This window comes from Mixophyes fleayi, chromosome 2 (assembly GCF_038048845.1).
Source record: "Mixophyes fleayi isolate aMixFle1 chromosome 2, aMixFle1.hap1, whole genome shotgun sequence".
NCBI classification, from domain to species: Eukaryota; Metazoa; Chordata; class Amphibia; order Anura; family Limnodynastidae; genus Mixophyes; species Mixophyes fleayi.
Window position 1 is genome coordinate 60965247 of NC_134403.1, and position 18936 is coordinate 60984182.

Genomic DNA, 18936 nt, shown 5'->3' on the forward strand with positions numbered 1-18936 from the left:
GTATGGGGAGCTTGAGCTGCTGAACCAAATCCCCCTACTCTGAAACTCTGGGACAGCCCACCATCAGTACTGTGCCGAGAGACACAGGGTAGATATTAAGGATAGACAGATGGGGGGGCTGTGTCTGCCGAATCACCATGAGTAGCCAAGAGTTCTGAGGGACAGCCGGGACCAAATAGCACATAGATGGTGGGTACACAGTGACAACAGAAATGACAGGAGGGCATAGTAGTGTAGTGGCGTACATATACTTTACAAGTACTTAACACCCGCCACAAATAGTAAACTATATCTAGTGTGCATCACACCAGTGCTGGGCCGGATTGACAATGGGCCTGATGGGGCTGCAGCCCCAGGCCTCCTCAGTTAAATAGGCCCAATGCAGACCTGGATTTCGTTTATATTTATTTTTTGCTCATCGGTCACTGCGGATCTCACCGCTGGCGAATGCTTTGATGTGGGATTCCCCCGGACGGACCAGTGACGCGGCAGATGGCACATGGGACCGGACACCGGAGAGGAGAAAAGCATTCTCCAGGCAGTGTCACGCCCTCTTGTTATGAGTCATATGATCCTACGGATCAGGAGAACCAAGTGCTAGAAATGTAGAAACTAGAGAGCTTAGGCTTAAGTCACCTTGTGAAACCATTCAGGTTGCGTGTCTAATTGGGTCTAAGTAGTTGCTCTTCTGACTGTGACAGAGTAACTGACTGCTATGTGTCTAAGAGCGCTGGGTTCCGAGAGGAAATCTATGGAATGCAGTGTGAGATGAGAAGCTGTGCCGTATTGGGGATTGAGCTTGCGAGAGTCCACATGACAGGCCAATGCTGACCTATCAGGGAATCAAGGAATGTGAGCTTGTGAGTTTGCTTTGAGAGACAAGTTTGAGTATCAAGATTGTACTTACTGGTTCTTGAGATCCAGATTCATAAAGGCACGTAAATGCGGATACGTTCCGTAATTTGCGTAAATCGTTCTGCCCAGAACCGGACCATACTCCAGTGACACAAGAACATCCAGTTCATCTTTGAGCGCAAGGGACCCATATGACAGCCTACGATTCCATGGATGGAACGGGGAGGGGAATGAGCGTATACACGTAGTCAATTTACAGTAAAGGCGTGTTAAGGTTGAGTACATGCAGCAGTGCCCGATATAAGCTTTAGGTATCTCTAAGGTATGTGGTTTTCAGCCGTATCACTTGCTCCAACAGGGCAGATATAAGTGCCTAGTGATAGTGATGACGTCGTGTATACATGTGAGAACATGTCTTTTCAATCGGGAGCAACAGTAGACATCAATAACATCCTAGTAAGTGCATTTTATGAGGAGGAGGGGAATTAAAAATAAACTTCTTTTTTATGGTTTGTCATTAACGATATAATATAATATAATATTATTAACAGGTGACATTAATTGAATATTTTTTTTCCTTTCTGTGCGAACAGATGGGACTTTATATTCCACATATGCATTGGACTTATTCTGCAGTGTCTTATCTGTCAGAGCAGAGTGGACCTACACTTGTTATCAACAAAAGATGTTTCATGTTGAATGCGGACACGCGTATGCCCAAAGTACGTGTTTAAAAAAAACCAAAAAAAAACCGCGCAATACGTTTGTTTGCGTGTCTCAATGAATCAGGCCCTGAGTGAAGCCAGAGACAAAGAAGTGTGTCAGTGCACACTTTGGAGTGAGAAAATTGGCTGACCTCAGCCAATTAGAGGCAAAGGTGTGAGACAGGATGGCAGACCCATCATGCTTCTGTGCCTAAATAAGTATTTTATTATACAACATTACTATGAATTCTGCTGGAGTAAAATGTTGGTGACATAATAATGCTAAGTTATTTCATCAAAGAGAGAGATGGTCTGTTCATAACTTGCGCTCGTACACCACTACCCTTCTTGTGTTTGCCACAACTATGTTGTCACTAAACTTGTATGTCCAGGGGCTTCTAACGTCCTAATCACCCAGAAAGACCTGCAGCTCAGAGTGAGCTAGCACCTGACGGCACTTACACCCTCCACCAGACAGCATGAGGCTAGACTTATTCAGGATAAGACAAATACAACAAGAATTAATTTAATTTAGCCAAAGAGAAAATTGGTTAGTTTGACGTCAGAAAACCAGTGTACTTCTGCCTGCGCTGACTGTGACTTAGACGTGGCTGCATGAGAACGCCCTTACTGTACATTGTCTATGTGCCTCCGCCAGTTCCCCACACCATTCACTGCCCTAAATATTGGGTGTAGCAAGTGTCATTTGCGCTCTAAGATGACTAGGACGTGGCTGCGTTCTGTTGCGTATCGCCCAATTCTGAGCATGCGCAGAGTGATTTTGTGGACGATATGCACAAAATGAAAGTCCTGAGTTCAAGACCAGACAGATCATAAAAATCTGTATGTGTAATAATGTATTGTAAGCAGGATTTTATATTTCTGTCTGTTCACAGAACCAGAAATATGATGGTACGTGAAAAATCAAAGAGTTAGCTAGTATCCTCTCTGCCAACCCTCAGGTTTCAGTAACACTGGACATTTGCAGTGTCATGTATTCCTGGATTATAATGAAATAAATGACTGCCAAAGAAACAGTGAGAACAAAAGAGATAACGAGGATGGATTAACAAAGGAGGACAAAAAAGAATCTTACATACTTGAGAAATCCGGAAATCAGAAATACAAATACGAAGTGCTTTGCAAGATCCCTGACACTCATTGTCACTATCCTGTTCAGTTTTCACCTGTGCAAGAGGTGGCAGTAGAAGTAAAAGCTACATTAAAGGGCATTTGTGAGAGCACAAAAGTGAGGTTTTCAGTACAAGTGCTGTTTTAATTTAACAAATGGGTTACTAAAGTGGTAATAAAATAGATCTAAAAGGGCAATTATAACTTATTCCACTTGCACATTACCAGCCAAACCCATAAACCTCCAAAAGGTATTGTAGGGCTATTTTATGGAGGCAGTTCCAAAATCCAGGGTGTGCTCCTTGTCATGAGGATGCCAATTATGCCTGTTTGCACAAATAGAAATGTATTGCACACCAGTCTATTTTGTAACTCATTAGTGACTTATTATACTGCCTCTCCTGCCTACATCATGTTTGTGCCAAGTAGGTGGACGTGTACTAGGTGCCCTATATGCCCCTCCACTCGGGCACCTTGCCTCAAAAGCTCCCCCCACCAGATGCAGAGGAGGACGGTGTTAATCTCACTGCTCTTCTGTGTCAGTGACGGTCTGTGGTGGTAGAATGTGACGCGGGGCAGACATCTACCTAGGAAGTAGTGAGCAGAACACTATTAATTTAATATAAATTATTAAACTCATTTCCTTAATTAGCAAGAGAAATGATATAAATAAATATATAAATGCTGATTACAATGTTACAACTGTATATTTTTCTGGTTTTCACGTTGACATTTCAGTCATTAGCGCTGAGCCCACAAACTGACTTCCTAATAATTGAGGCTGGATGGGGAGGCAACAAGAGCAGCTGTACAGAAAATAGGTGATATACAAATTACATTGTTGATGTTCAGGAGCAGGTAAAAGGAAGCCGCCATTTTGTTTTTATACAACTTCTTATATGGAAGTGAGTACTGCTGTATTTTCATTCTGCTATCAATGTAGCCATTTAAATAGCGCCTCCCCCCTGCATAATGCTGAATGCCCTGTCCCTCCTCTCAGCACTCAGCTTCATTCTCCCTCCTCCCCCTCACTGCCTGTCGGGACATGATATCATCACGTCCCGATAGTGTCAGTGAGGGGCCCGGCAGAGAGGAGCAGCTGTCTCTATGAAGAAAAGACGATGTAAGTAAAGAATGATGCAGTGGTGGTCAGTGTGATGGAGGGAAAAGTCTATGAAGCAGAAGGGGGGGGGGGGGCTGTGTGATGCAGAAGGGGGGGCTGTGTGAGCCAGGAGGGGGGGGGCTATGTGAACCAGGAGGGGGGGCTGTTTGAGCCAGGAGGGGTGGCATGTGAACCAGGAGAGGGGGGGGGGGGGGCTGTGTGAGCCAGTAGATAGGGGGGTGGTGAAGGGCTGTATGAACCAGAAGGCAGGGGGTAGGGGGCTGTGTGAAGCAGGGGGGGGGGGGGGCTGTGTGAAGCAGGGGGACACTGTGATGGAGGGAAAAGAGTGTGATGCAGGGGGGCAGTGTGATACAGGGGAGGACACTGTGATGAATGGCACAGAGTGTGATACGGGGGGGGGGGGGGCAGTGGTGTGGTGAAGCGGAAGCAGTGTGGTGAAGGGAAATGTTGGGGCTGACTGTTTGAATGACTTGTTTCCATTTGGACCAATAAAGAAAAGTAGATGCCAATTGCTTTTTACAAGTGCAAAATACATAAACAAGGACTCAAATCATCACAAAAACTCTGTTGCCGGCTGATTGTGTCAAGTTTTTTGCTCCTAAATATAACACCAGGCTACCACCCCTCTAGAAGTCCTGTGTTTGTCCCTGGCCAGCAGTGGGGTCTGGACAGCGTTCTGCATCAAACATCACAGCATCTGGACCGCTGGAGGAGGTAAGGCTTATCTTTTGTTTTTACAAACGTGAAGTTTGTGAAGGTTTGAGATGTGGGCATTTGGTGTGTGTGGGGGGTGCGGGGGGGGGGGGCTAGTTTGAAACTTTGCAAGGGCAGCAGGAAAGCTTGCACCGGCCCTGGATGTAAGTGTACTACACAAAGACGTTACAATAAAAATTATAGGCCAGTTACACACACTTACCCAATAGCAGGCCAGTGTGAGACAATGTCCATACTATTGTCCCAGACAGTATATAAGACCTTATTTAGAATTAAGTGTAAATCAATGTGAAAGCTGTACCTTGGGAAAGCCATGCTGCACTGCGGGAAGAAGGGGATTTTAAAACACGTGGACAGACTTAGGGACTGATGTAGAGTTGGATGCAATTTACACTGAAATCGTAAGTGTAAACTGCATCCCGTAATTTACTCAGGATTCCAAGTCGCACGGTATTTAGAATAATCTGCAAATTGCACAAACACACCTCTTTATCTGCCTTATGGGCGATGTGCATGAGAGACGTAGGCGTATCAGTCACAGCGGCCCTGTAAAAGCATAAAAATGAATAAATTAATGTAAAAAAAAAAAACATGCTTCCCCCCAAACAGCACTAGGCTTGGATAAGCTGTTTGGGAGGGGGTGCACAGTTGTTTTTTTTTAAACTAATTATTTTTTTTACTTCTTTGTTTAATACAGCAAAGATTGTTGCACCAGTAAAAAGAACCCACAAAAGATATATCTCCTAGAAACCTATCTGCGGCTGCTTTCAACTCAGTATAGCATGTAAAGAGTGTGAACACGCCTTTACATTGCTAGGCTCGCACACCACCTTCCCCGTTCCACCTCTCTAAGTGCAGAGAGGTGCGAGGGGGAGATCAGTCTCAGTCGGAGTGCAGACTGGCTAAATGTGCTGTTTGCGCTGATCAGTTGGACTTTGGTCCATCTCTACATCAGGCCCAGAGAGTTTGGAGGGCAGTGGGGTGCCTCCTAGAATAATTAATTGCAGTGTAAATATAAATGTACCCAGTATTTATATGCTACATGTAAAATCAGGCAGTATTTTTTCTGCATTCATAAAATGCCCTTGTTCGCTTTGCTCAGCAACATGGTTTGTCCAGGAGCAAATCTGCACTCCTTAGCTGGATTTTGCTCCTAACTTTAAATGAGGCCCATATACTCTCACATACCTGTTACCTACAGTAATCATTTCATTTTATATGAGAGTGCATTTACTAGGGTACCTGCAGGTATGGTTTGTGTTTATGCCATAGTTTATACAAGCTATGCCCCTGGATATGCTACTCTATTATTATTCTATTAAATAATAATAAAAGTTAAAAGAGAAAAATAAAAATAAAAAAGAAAAGTAAAAAAAACACTACTTTGTAGCACCTGTAACTTTTCCAAGACTAGAGAAAATTACATATATTTGATATCAAAATTAACAGGACACATTTAAGGACATCCAGGGGTGCAGAGATTGGCGGGGGGCTCGGCAGTGGTGACTAGGTGGGGGTGGGGGCAGATGGAAAAACTGGAAACTGCCTTTGTATTATAATTATATTATGTAAGGATTTATATGTCCTTTTTATATGATCTCAAAGTTTGTTCATATGTTCATGATAACTGACAGGATGGATGATTGAATAGTTTGTCTTTAGTTATAATGCAAGGTAGTTAAGTTGATAGCTATTACTGGCTCCTTGTTAGGACGCATTATGAATGCAGCAAAGACTCGCTGCTTATGGGTCGTTGTGGAACAAAATGAATGGTTAGTAAGGTGGTATAGAAAGATGCCTATCAGAAGATCTGTACTGTGTAGTAACGGGTAACATGTATTCGGCATGGCTTAAAATAATGGAAAATTAGCAACTTTTATTATACCCCAATAATTAATGAGTTCAATCATCAGGGCCATAACTAGGGCTTTGCGGGAGGGGCAACCAACCAGAGCGTGATGCTGGAGGGGTGACAGGGAAATTTATATTTTACTTTAATTTGGTTACAGCTAAGGGCTTCTTGCCCCAGGCGCTAAAATTTCTAGTTACGGGTCTGGCAATCATTATTAATAGTTATTATGCATTTGCGCTACTATTATTTTGACTTCAGGCCCATAAGAAGCCTCCTCGCCTGGACCTAGGAATCCTCTGGCTGGCCCTGCATATTTCTAGGGGCACATTGCAGAATTTCTGCAATTGTTAGAAAATAATTAGGAGTATAATCATGGTAAATTATACTAGATGCCCTTTTTTTGGCTAGCTTTACAACTCTTAAAAATGTTACCAACAGAAGGCTCTATCACAAAATAATATAAAATTAACTCTGATACCCTAAGAAATAAAAAAATATTGTTGTTTACCCAGTACATAGTAAAATGCTAAAATATGTCTTGTCAAAGCCACAAAATATGTTGGTCATTAAGAGTTTAAATCTAAACTTATCACAGGTTTTAACCCCATACAGCCCTAACCTTGCACGTATACCTCCAATGAAGTCCTAATTGTAAACTTAGTTCTGATCTCAGTGCCTAATGAAGGTTTGGTGGGGCCAGTACTCAGGGATTTTAATTCTGCTATCACTGTGTCATCATCATAATTCTTTATTTTTCTCCCATATAACTTAAAATAGATTAGCGACCCAGAGAATCAGAGGTTCCAGTTAAATATTTCATTCTTTCAACACTTTGTTCAACCGTGTAAAAAATGACCTGTCATTACCACACACCTAGGTGTGTAGATAATTGTGTGCTAAATACAGAAAATAATACTATACTGGTACATATCTCCCAATTGTGCCGATTTAAGCGGGACAATCCTTATTTGAGGGGACTGTCCTGCCATCCCGATTTGGGGACAATACCATGCATGCCAGAGGCAGTTTTGTGCGATACTGAAGGGGTGTTTTTAGGGGAGAGGAAGGGGGGATGGCCCAGTGCTTCTGATGCAAGGAGGAGGGGGTGTTACACGCCCTCAATGTGACGTGGCATGCTCCCATCTAGTGTGACCACACACCCTTCTTGGCACTCAATCTCTTTAATGTTGGGATGTATGCTTGCATCTTTCATTGTAAAATATTAGACTACACAATCACAGTGTATCCCTCATATAGAATGCCACTGGTATTAGGAAGGGGCTGTCAGCAAAAGTAAGAGAGAAGACAAAAATACTTTTCTGAAAACAAAATCATTCCGCAACAGTTTACTGTGATATTTCTGGAAACATATTTTGGATGCATTATTAAACCATTAAAAGAAATGAATGCAGCCATGTTCACTTTAAGTCACTTAGGGCTAGATTTACTAAGCTGCGGGTTTGAAAAAGTGGGGATGTTGCCTATAGCAACCAATCAGATTCTAGCTGTCATTTATTTAGAACATTCTACAAAATGACAGCTAGAATCTGATTGGTTGCTATAGGCAACATCCCCACTTTTTCAAACCCGCAGCTTAGTAAATTTAGCCCTTAAAGTATAATATTTATACAATTCAGTTCTTATTAAACATGACATGTACACATATAAATGTAAATAAGTTTACATAAATAAAAAAATACAATTTACTATAACATGGTTAAAACAAGAAGTGCAGGGTGCTTGTCTCTTAGAGTGTATATTTACTATGATTCTTTTATATACGTTTCAAGCAAGGCTTTCCTCTCAGTGCAGTGGTATTGGCCACCGGTTATTGGTGGAACCTTGTTTTTCCATAGTTAGGTATCTCACTGCTCCTCCCTTCTTGTGGTTTCTTATAAAAAATCTCTATACATAGTTCTGTAAAATGGATAAGGGGAGTTATGGGTAAACAATCCGCTGGTAAATGTGGGTCACCAGGCCGGCTAGAAACACCCCTTTGTATAATGTTTCAGTTCTATGTCTCAATTTAGAACCATGAAAGAGATTGGTTTACAAGAAGGGGCAAGGCACAGTTGTCTTCATTAATGCAAATTACATCACAGAGGCAATTTGTGATTGGATAACATGAATTGGTCCCAATTTGTATCCATACATTGCAAAAAGTGCACTGATCTGCTTGCGATGATGACATTTATGTACCAGAGTGCTTAGCAAAGAACCCTAGATGTTCTCATCCTGTGATGAAATTACTGGAACAAGCTGACATGTAAACTACTTTGGGATAGTTCATCCACTTTGAAAGATATTTTTGCGTACGATTATGGACCAAAAAATGCTAAATAATTATTTCTGGGCCTCTTGTCTTTTTAGCAGACGCAGTACTGCATTCACTGTCTCAGCCAACCCTTCTCCAGTGAATGCGCTACAGCCTTGTATCTCCCACGGTCTATCATCATAATTCTCCAGCTTTAGAACATCCACAAGCTCCTGGGTGGACAAGGCATCGGGTGCATCCTGCTTGTTGGCCAAAACCAAAAATGGAACTCCGGCCATATTAACATTATTCAATATTGTCAGCAGTTCTGCCATAGCATCCGGTATTCTGAGCTTATCAGAACTATCTAATACAAAGATAAGAATGTCAGTATCCTCTAGGTACTCTTTCCAGTTTGATCGCAGTTTGTCTTGACCTCCCACATCCCACACCGTTACAAAGACATTTTTGGCCATTTCGAGAGACTCCACGTTGAACCCGACAGTTGGAAAGGTCTCGACTGTTTGATTCATTTTAAGTTTATACAGAATAGTTGATTTTCCAGAAAAGTCAAGACCCATCATAACTACCCGCGCTTGCTTCTTGTGCACAGGTTTAGAAGTTTGTCCTCCCATGATGAAGTTCTAAAAGATAAACATTTATAAATAAAGTTAATATAACCACACTTGTACATAATAAAGGTACTGCAAAGGTAACTACTGTGCAGTATATAAATTCAAGTGTTATCATTGTGGAGAAAGAGTGGGTCTGTACCTTATTCATCTGGCCTTATAGCAAAAATATTAGTGTAATAGACTCAACAACACTTTCAGTTTGGTAGAACCAGAGAACAGAGGACTGCAACCTCTATCATGCAATATGTTGTAAGGTGCTACGGGATATGCAGGCGCTATATAAATAAATGTTGATGATCTCACATAGGTAACAGATCAGAAAATTAATGTACAGCAGAAGAGAAATCAGGGTGTGCACCAGTCTGAGTTAAGTGGTTTCTGTTTTTTTTTTAAAAATGGGAAAAACAGATTCTACAATTTTCATGCTTACTTTGCCATTAAGTCTCACAGTTCTAATATTTATTAGTGCAACATCCTAATATAGCAATTTAATTGATATTGTTAAATTGTTGCCTTTTATTGAATAAAGAAATTAGTCATGAAATGATCACTGTAATGAGCCTAAGACCGTGACATTGTCTTTTTGTAATGCTGACCATACACGTTGCAATATTCATCATCATCATTTATTTATATAGCGCCACTAATTCCGCAGCGCTGTACAGAGAACTCACTCACATCAGTACCTGCTCCATTGGAGCTTACAGTCTAAATTCTCTAATACACACACACAGACAGACATACAATGAGACTAGGGTCAATTTGATAGCAGCCAATTAACCTACCAGTATGTTTTTGGAGTGTGGAAGGAAATCAGAGCACCTGGAGGAAACCCACGCAAACACAGGGAGAACATACAAACTCCACACAGATAAGGCCATGGTCGGGAATTGAACGCAGCCAATATCAGGAAATTGACCTGTTATCACGGTGCTTATGGCCAAAATGCCTGATAACAGACCGGTCAAAATCGACTGGATCATTACCAGGCATGTTTCTAAATGCGACCAGAAGAAGATTGCAGATCACCACTAACAGATCCCAGTCAAGCTGCTCGACGAAGGTCTGAATGGTAGGTTTAGACCGGCAGGTTTACTCTACATAAAAGGCTACATAAGTGCACTCTTCTCCACCCCCTCTCAGTTGAAGTCATTTGGTCATATCAGTTCAAGATGCAACAGTGATATTTCAGCATATAATCAAAACAGAGCAAGCTGTCAGTAAACTGAAGGGTCAGTTTAGGATTTAGAACTAATCTTTTAGTTTGCTGTCTCTGCAAGGAATGGAAGTATGAAGTGGCCCAACAGACCTGACCAGAAAAAATCAATTTAGCCCTGTTCTGCTGGTGCTGCTAATGTAGAAGTACTGTGCCTAATGTTCAAATAGTGTGGGAGATAAGTATAATAAAACATTATATTTGTCTTGAGCTCTCTTCTGACTACAATGGTGATACCTCAGAACCAATCGGACGCTTATAGGGTTAATGGAGACATGGGCAGGTGCATGCCATACCTTTGTAGGCAGAATGGGAAGATGACAATTTTCTTTATCAGTTGGAATGTTTTCAACTGTAGCTTAGCACTTCCTAGCACTTTCTTTTCAAGTATTCACAGAGCAGGTGTATGACTCATTGCAAGTGGCTGTAGAATACTGAACATTTGCAGAATGGTATAAAAGCTACGTACACCCCCCCGTACAGATATGTACTTTTGATAGAGTCATTACTTTTATGAGGGGTGTTTACACAATGCCATAAAACAGTCAGATTGTGGCTTTACCTCTAATAATATTTAACTTCGCTACATGTGACTTGAAGGCTATAGCTTGATTAATACACAGTTATGACCCCAACGCAGAGAATGGCTTATTGTGTAATACAGTATTCAGGATACCGCTAATATCTGCTTACTGTAAAACACATTTCATGATGTTGTGACAAGGATGGTGATGATATCGCTTCACATTTGTCCTGTAATTAATGTTAAAGCAAGGAATATTTTTAGCGGTTGTGCTCAGAGATGACAACCAAGTACTAGTCAGGTTATATAGGTAATATTATATAAAGTGACACTTTTAATATTACAAAAATCTCTCCAGACCTCAAATAATTCTCAGCAGTACTGGTGACAATGCATCAATGAATGATTCCAAGCATTTCACTTATATTAACATTTCTCATAAATATAAAACTAAAATACGCAAACCATTTTTTGACTGTGATATGTGATATGCATCACCACTGTGTTTAGACACTGTATACAAATATATATATATATATATATATATATATATATATATATATATATAGACAGACAATGGGCAATAGTTAGAGAGGATCCTGCCCGTGACAGCATATATATATATATATATATATATATATATATATATATATATATATATACATACACCATACCTACACTTGTACTAAATGTACAGCAAATACTGACTGGGAATAGTATATGATATGTAATATAATAATCTACACCTTTGGCATTATCCTCAGAAAATTCCTGTCCAAAACAACTTACAAGAATCTGGACCCCCTGCCCTTTCCACTGTAATTACACAAAATATCGATATTACACTACTCAGTGAGTCATCTCACAAGAATATATCTTTCTTGATAATTTGCCTTTTCAATGCGAGGAGTGTACAAAGCTGATCAATGGTGAATATTCAATATAAACGTAAGATACTTATTTCTGTTCTGGGCTGTATCATATGGCACATGACAGGTTCACTTAAAAAAATCATGCCATTAATGAATACATCCGAGTCTGTGTAATAACATGCCCCAACATGCACTTTTTGGCACTGATTGCTGGGCCTTATAGTCAGGGGCCGGCTGGCAAATTTCATCATGGGGAATGATACTTGGCTCAGTAGCCTATTAGGAACATTTTAAAGGGAAAAAAATGCAAGTAGCCCAGAGACCCACCCCAAGGTAGCCCACTGTGGGATTGGGTGGGGGGCTGCTTATACTTACAAAACAGGCGGCAAATCAAAAGTTAAATGTGCATGGATGACAGCTTGTTGGGACTTGTAGTTCCCCACAAGCTGGAGATCCACAGTTTGACAAAGCCTGGCTTACACTAACAAACACATTTTATTTAAAGTGAACTTAAAACGTATTACCTTTACCTGATAACATTTCACACAGGTTAACCAAAATCTGTCATTACTATGATCAGGACTGTTCATAGGAATCAAAGTTCCATCCATACATGTATTACCAACTATATCTTACCTTTAATTCAGCCTCTAATCCTTTACTGGCAATGGTGAAACTTCATGTCTCATATTGTTCCTTCTCACTTCACTAAAACTATGAGCAGAGAATTTACATTTCATCACAAAGCAGAAGTAACTGTAGTAGGATAAGGCAATGCAGCTGTACTCCGGAACTGCTGTCCCCTCCTCGTCCAATCATATCGCTGCACTGGGGTTGATATTTGCATATTGTGTCAGTGCAATAGGTTTCCTAGACTCATGTGTCAGACTGCTCCAAACAGGTTTTTCAAATGAAATAACAATGACATAGAAAGTCAAACAATATCTAGGTTGTAGGTGAGAACAACGTTCCTGTTTGGTTTGTCAGCTATTGTAGCTAAGTAGCCGTAGTTAAGCTATTTTATTTTTCTGTGTGATGGTAATCGTCTTTTTGACACACCTTTTGAAGGCAAATTGAAGGTGTTTTTTTTCATGGTTTAACACGAGTAAATTGGCAGTTATAATGAGGTGTAAAAAAACCAAGCAGGATATGAGTATTATAAAAAGGAATTGGTCTGTAAAAGAAGAATATTTCAGTTATAGATAGCCCACTGTGTTCACAAGGTGAGTAGAGCCCATCAATGGATAAACGGAGTGCTAATCTTCAGAGAACCCCTAGGGGTAAATGTATCAAGCTGAGAGTTCAGATTCTAGCTTTCTTTAGTACATTCTACAAAATGATAGCTAGAATCTGATTGGTTGCTATAGGCAGCATCTCCACTTTTCAAACCCACCAGAAAACTCTCAGCTTGATACATTTATCGACTTAAAAAGGCAAGATCCCATTCTCAATAACCAACAGGCATAGTGGTGTTTGCAAATAAGCACTAAAGAAAGCAGAGCACAGACAACACCATAACTTTAGAAAGATTCACTAAAACTTGTGCACTCAGAGGGGTCGATTCAATTCAGTGCAATGTACCATTAAGTGTCTCAGGAATATTGTAACAAAGCAGATTTTACTCACACCCCATGGAGGTGCGCAGGAAAATCCACAAAGTCGGGTACTATAGTACCCGGAAAATCATTGTGGCTGAACATTGGCCCCAGAGAGTATGGGATAAAAACAGCAGTGTCACTTGTTTCACCCAAATAGTTTTGCCAATCTGGCTTTATCAAGAGCATCATTTAAAGTTTAACCATAAGAAGTTTCACACCCCTTCTGTGAATTATTACAGATATTACAAGTCACTTCTGATTTCTGATCTGAAAGCCCTTATGTAGTCACAAAACTGCTCTATGACTTAATATCCTTATAATTTACAAAAGAGGATAGCTTATACCACAATGAGATATTAAACGAGTAAATTTATACTTAATGGTAATATCGCTTGGAGACGTCTGAATCGAAATTGTCCTCCCAAAGAAGTTGTCAGTGCAGCATATTTAGGGGGGGAATTCAATTAACTGCAAAGTGTCTCCGAAATGTCCGTCCGTGAGACACTTTGCGGAGGAGATTTTACATAAATCTCCGCTCATTGTACATACAGTTTCCTTTCACCTACTTACACACAGATTCTGCTATAATTATGTTGGGTACTCGATTCCGAAGACAAATGCCGACAACAATTTCAACGATATCTTAAAAGCCACAGATGTAATTGGCGACATGAGTAAAATTAGATATTTTTAAATACTGACATCCCAACAGTCACATTGATGTCACTTGTAAGGGCTGAGGCTATTAAGGGGGCAATGCGAGGACCCGCCGGCTGTACACTGTGGAAGCCTTGCTAAAAAACATACAGCCGGCAGGTCCTCGCAGTGTATACAAACAGAATAAAACATTGGCACAGTTATGCACCTAGGTTGAGGTTAAACCAGGTAAAAACGTATGTGTAGTTTAAAGTTTGCTCACTTACATGATTTCCTCTCAGCAAACAGACATGGTGTGTCTGATTAGTCAAGACAGAGGCAGTGATGGGCGTTTCCTTATAAAGAGAAGGTGGGTGTGTCACCTGCCCATCAAGCTAAGGCTGGGGGAGGAGTATCATGTATAAAAGCTTGACTGTGTTACTTGTTCAGTGAGATCAACGCTGGGGAAGCTGGCTGATCTTGAGAAAGAGCTGAGCTATGTCTAGCTAGCGTTTAGGGTCTCCAAGTATTGCTGTGAAATCTGTACGGTGTCAAAACATTTACCATCCTGACAATAAAACTACATAAAAAGGAAGAAGTTGTTCGCGTGTGCTTCTGCAGTAGCAGGCTCTTGCCACATGTGGTGTCAGGAGTGGGATACTCCGGGAAGCAAGTTTCCGCTACCCAACCCGCGCAGACGTCAACATGGAGGAAGTACTGAGAACCCTTGTGAATGTGGCCGCTGCGCAGTAACAGCAGCAAGCTCAGATGCTACGAAGTTGCCGAAGCACAGGTGGAAAACACAAGGCTCTTAAGAGAAGAGTTAAGCCAGGTGAGACATGACAGAAAAGAAACCACCTGGTCCTGTTCTCCAGAAAATGTCGCCAGGTGATGACATAGAAGCATATCTGGTGTCCTTTGAGAGACTTGCAAAAAGGGCAAAATGGCCTCCTAAAGATTGGGCTGAGAGGCTGGCGCCATATCTGACTGGTGAAGCTCAGCGAGCGTATATAGGTCTAGATGAGGAATGGGCCTCTGATTATTTGTGCCTAAAGTCTGAGATATTGGCTTGAATTGGAGTTTCCGGGCCAGGCCGAGCCCAGCGCTATCACCAATGGCGCTATGATAAAAAAAAAACGGTCAGAACGCAAGTGGCTGAGATTTCGAAAATTTTAAAGAAATGGCTGCAGCCTGAGGAGAATTCGCCTTCTCGGATTATTGAAGTTCTGGCGATAGATCACTGCATCCGGGGGCTGAACCGCGATTTGCAAAGGTGGGTTCTGCAATCAGACCCACAAACTTATGAAGAGCTTGCCACCGTGGTAGAAAGGTTTTGTGCGCTACAACAAATGACTAAAGAACCTGCATTTCTGCCAAAGCCGCTGCCACGCCAAAAGTCAGGTTTGACAATCCTTGCTACAGGGCCCAATGGCAAAATGGCTACGGACAGAGGGCCAGGTGCAAAGCCGTCTATTCTGAAGTGTTTTGAATGTGGTGAGCCAGGCCACTTTAAGGCAAAGTGTCCTAAACTACCGGAACCCATGGACTGTTCCGTGGCACGTATTGGGCCTGCTTTTCCAAGCTGTTTTACCATGAGTCCCACATCAGGAAGTCCTTGTTTGTTCCGGGTGACTGTGCTAATCAACCAGAACCTTGTTCTTGCCTTGGTTGAATCGGGGAGTAAACTCTCATTGGTTTCCAGCTCTGCCTTACCCGAAACCATAACTTCTCGGTTGCCCAAGGTGAAGGTTCTTTGCGTACATGGCACGACAGAGGAGTATGAAAGAACAATACTACCAGTCACACTCAAAGACAAAACTGTTATGGTGGTAGCTGCCATAGCACCTAAACTCTCATATCCACTCATTTTGGGGCGAGACTTCCCACTGTTTAATGATGTCCTCGGTGAGCGGATCCGGCCGGACATGCCGGCAACTGATGCAACTGTCGGAAGCCCGGTCTTAAAGGAGCCGCCTAAGAATCCACAACATATGGACATCGATCTTTGGGAACCGCCAAACCGGAATGCCATCCTGGGAGTCACAGCAGGCGTTCCACAAAAGCATCCACCTGCGGGGAAACATGGACAGTCCAAACTAGCATTGGTCGGTGATGTCGCAGATGAGCCCACCCCGCCTGTCAGTGAGGATACGGACTGGTCCTCAATACAAATTTTGTTTCCTCTGCAGAACTTTGCTCGAGACCAACTTAATGATGCCACTTTGGAACATGCCTTTAAAAGTGTGACTGAAGTAAATGGGGTAGCGAAAGCCGCCCAGCCTGCAGAAGGTATACCATATTTTATTGTTAAAAATAATTTCCTGTATAGAGTTGCTAAGGTGCAGGGGGAAAAAGTAGAACAATTAATGGTTCCTCAGGTCCATGTAACCCTAGTGTTAAAAGCAGCACACACACATGTCTGTGGGGGACACCTAGGGGAGGATAAAACACGGAAACGAGTTCTGCTTAGGTTTTACTGGCCCGGGGTACACATGGCAGTGAAAAAGTATTGCCGGTCCTGTCCCATTTGTCAGAGAACCTGTCCCAAACCCATGTACAGGGCACCTCTCATTCCAATACCAATAGTACAAGTTCCCTTTGAACGGATAGCTATGGACCTTGTGGGGCCACTGGAAAAATCCACACGTGGGCACCAATATATACTAGTGGTGCTTGACTATGCAACCAGGTATCCAGAGGCAGTTCCCCTACGAAACATAAAGTCCAGCACCATAGCTAAGGAACTTGTATTAATGTTTACACGTTTGGGAATACCCAAAGAAATTCTCACAGATCAGGGTACTCCATTAATGTCTAAACTGATGAAGGACAGTTGCTAGGGGTTACGGCGCTTCATACCTCTGTATACCATCCACAAACAGATGGCTTGGTGGAACGCTTTAACCGCACATTAAAGCACATGCTCAGGAAAGCAGTGGCTCAAGAAAAAAAAAAGATTGGGACACTCTTATTCCCTATTTGATGTTTGCCATCCGTGAGGTACCTCAAGCTTCAACAGGGTTTAGTCCCTTTGAGTTATTGTTTGGCAGACAGCCCAGGGGTATCTTGGATATGTTAAAAGAAGGGTGAGAGCAGCAAGGTCCCAGGGAGCCAAATCTGGTACAATTTGTGTCACAAATGTATGAGAGGCTAGGAAAGATAGGGCACATTGTGCAGCAACATGTAAATGAGGCTCAAGAACGACAGAGAAAAAGTTATGATAAAAGTGCTGTTGTTCGACCTTTCAAGCCTGGGGACAAGGTCCTAGTCCTGGTTCCCACCCAGGAAAGCAAACTTTTCGCCCACTGGTAGGGTCCATATGAAGTTCTAGAGGCTCTCGTTCCTGTCAATTACAGAGTCTGCCAGTTAGGTAGGAGAAGGGAGGAGCAAATATACCATGTTAACCTCCTTAAACCTTGGCATGATGAGGAAACCTCTCCTCAGGTAGTGAGTACTGCCATTGAAAAGTCTGAAGTGCCCATAGAGCCAGCTTTGTCCATTCAGCAGAGACAACAAACTGAAGAAATGATTTGTCGGAACAGGGATGTCTTCTCTTCCATTCCTGGGCGCACTACCTTAATCGAACACGACATTGTCACTGCGCCAGGAGTCATTGTAAAGCAGAAGCCTTATCGTATTCCAGAAGCCAGACGGGTGGATGTGAGGAAGGAGGTCGAGAAGATGCTTCAGTTAGATGTAATTGAAGAGTCCAGTAGTGAATGGAATAGTCCCATTGTGCTTGTCCCGAAACCCAATGGGACAATTAGGTTCTGCAATGACTCTAGGCGCCTAAACAGTATGTCGCAGTTTGATGCCTATCCGATGCCACGTGTGGATGAACTAGTGGAAAATCTTGCTGGTAGCAATTATTTAACAACCCTTGATCTAACAAAGGGTTATTGGCAAGTTCCCCTGACTTCCACGGCCAAGCCAAAGACTGCATTTTCCACCCCTGATGGTCTCTATCAATATAAAGTCCTACCCTTTGGGTTGCATGGGGCACCTGCCACCTTCCAAAGGGCCATGAATAAATTGCTACGACCTCACACAGCTTATGCAGCTGCTTACTTGGACGATATAGTGATTTATACCCCAGACTGGGGATCACATTTAGCCAAAGTTGAGGCAGTCTTAGCTTCATTAAGGTCAGCAGGGTTAACAGCTAACCCAGAGAAATGTGCCATAGCCATGAGAGAAGCCAAATATTTGGGGTACGTTGTTGGTCGAGGGCGTGTGAAACCCCAGCTAGACAAAGTGGAGGCAGTCAAAAATTGGGCAGGACCAGAAAAAAAGTCGCAGTTAATAACCTTTTTAGGCTTAGTAGGTTACTACAGGTGGTTTGTAAGCCACTTCGCCACTAGAGCTGCTCCACTAACGGACATGTTAAAAAAAAGTTGTCCAGATAGATTAACCTGGCCTGACTGCAGAAACCGCCTGGTCTGATCTTCGGTTAGCTCTTTGTTCCTCCCCAGTTCTACAAGCACCGGATTTTACCCGGAGGTTCTTCCTCCAAACTGATGCTTCTGGTGTTGGCTTAGGTGCAGTCTTGTCACAGGAGAAGAATGGAGTAGAAAATCCTGTCCTGTACCTAAGTCGTAAGTTACTTCCAAGGGAACAAAAATATGTCACTGTGGAGAAAGAATGTCTCGCCATAAAATGGGCTACAGAAGCTCTGCGCTATTATCTCCTAGGCAGAGAGTTCACCTTAATAATAGACCATGCACCATTGAGATGGATGCAGAACAACCGGGAGGTAAATGCCAAGGTAACCCGCTGGTTCTTGGCACTGCAACCTTTCAAGTTCTCAGTAGAACATAGACCTG

The 18936-nt window shown here is 42.2% G+C and overlaps 1 protein-coding gene and 1 pseudogene across 1 annotated transcript; both read right to left on the reverse strand.

Annotated features, from left to right (window-relative positions):
• LOC142139809 (tripartite motif containing 13-like) overlaps positions 1–18936 on the reverse strand; it is a 693488-nt pseudogene that overhangs the window by 187236 nt on the left and 487316 nt on the right.
• On the reverse strand, positions 7711–12791 carry ARL11 (ARF like GTPase 11). The gene is made up of 2 exons (XM_075197967.1): positions 12516–12791; positions 7711–9277 (listed from the first exon to the last, which is right to left on the reverse strand). The coding sequence occupies exon 2, from the start codon at positions 9266–9268 to the stop codon at positions 8723–8725; it is 546 nt and encodes a 181-aa protein (XP_075054068.1). The 5' UTR covers positions 9269–9277; positions 12516–12791; the 3' UTR covers positions 7711–8722.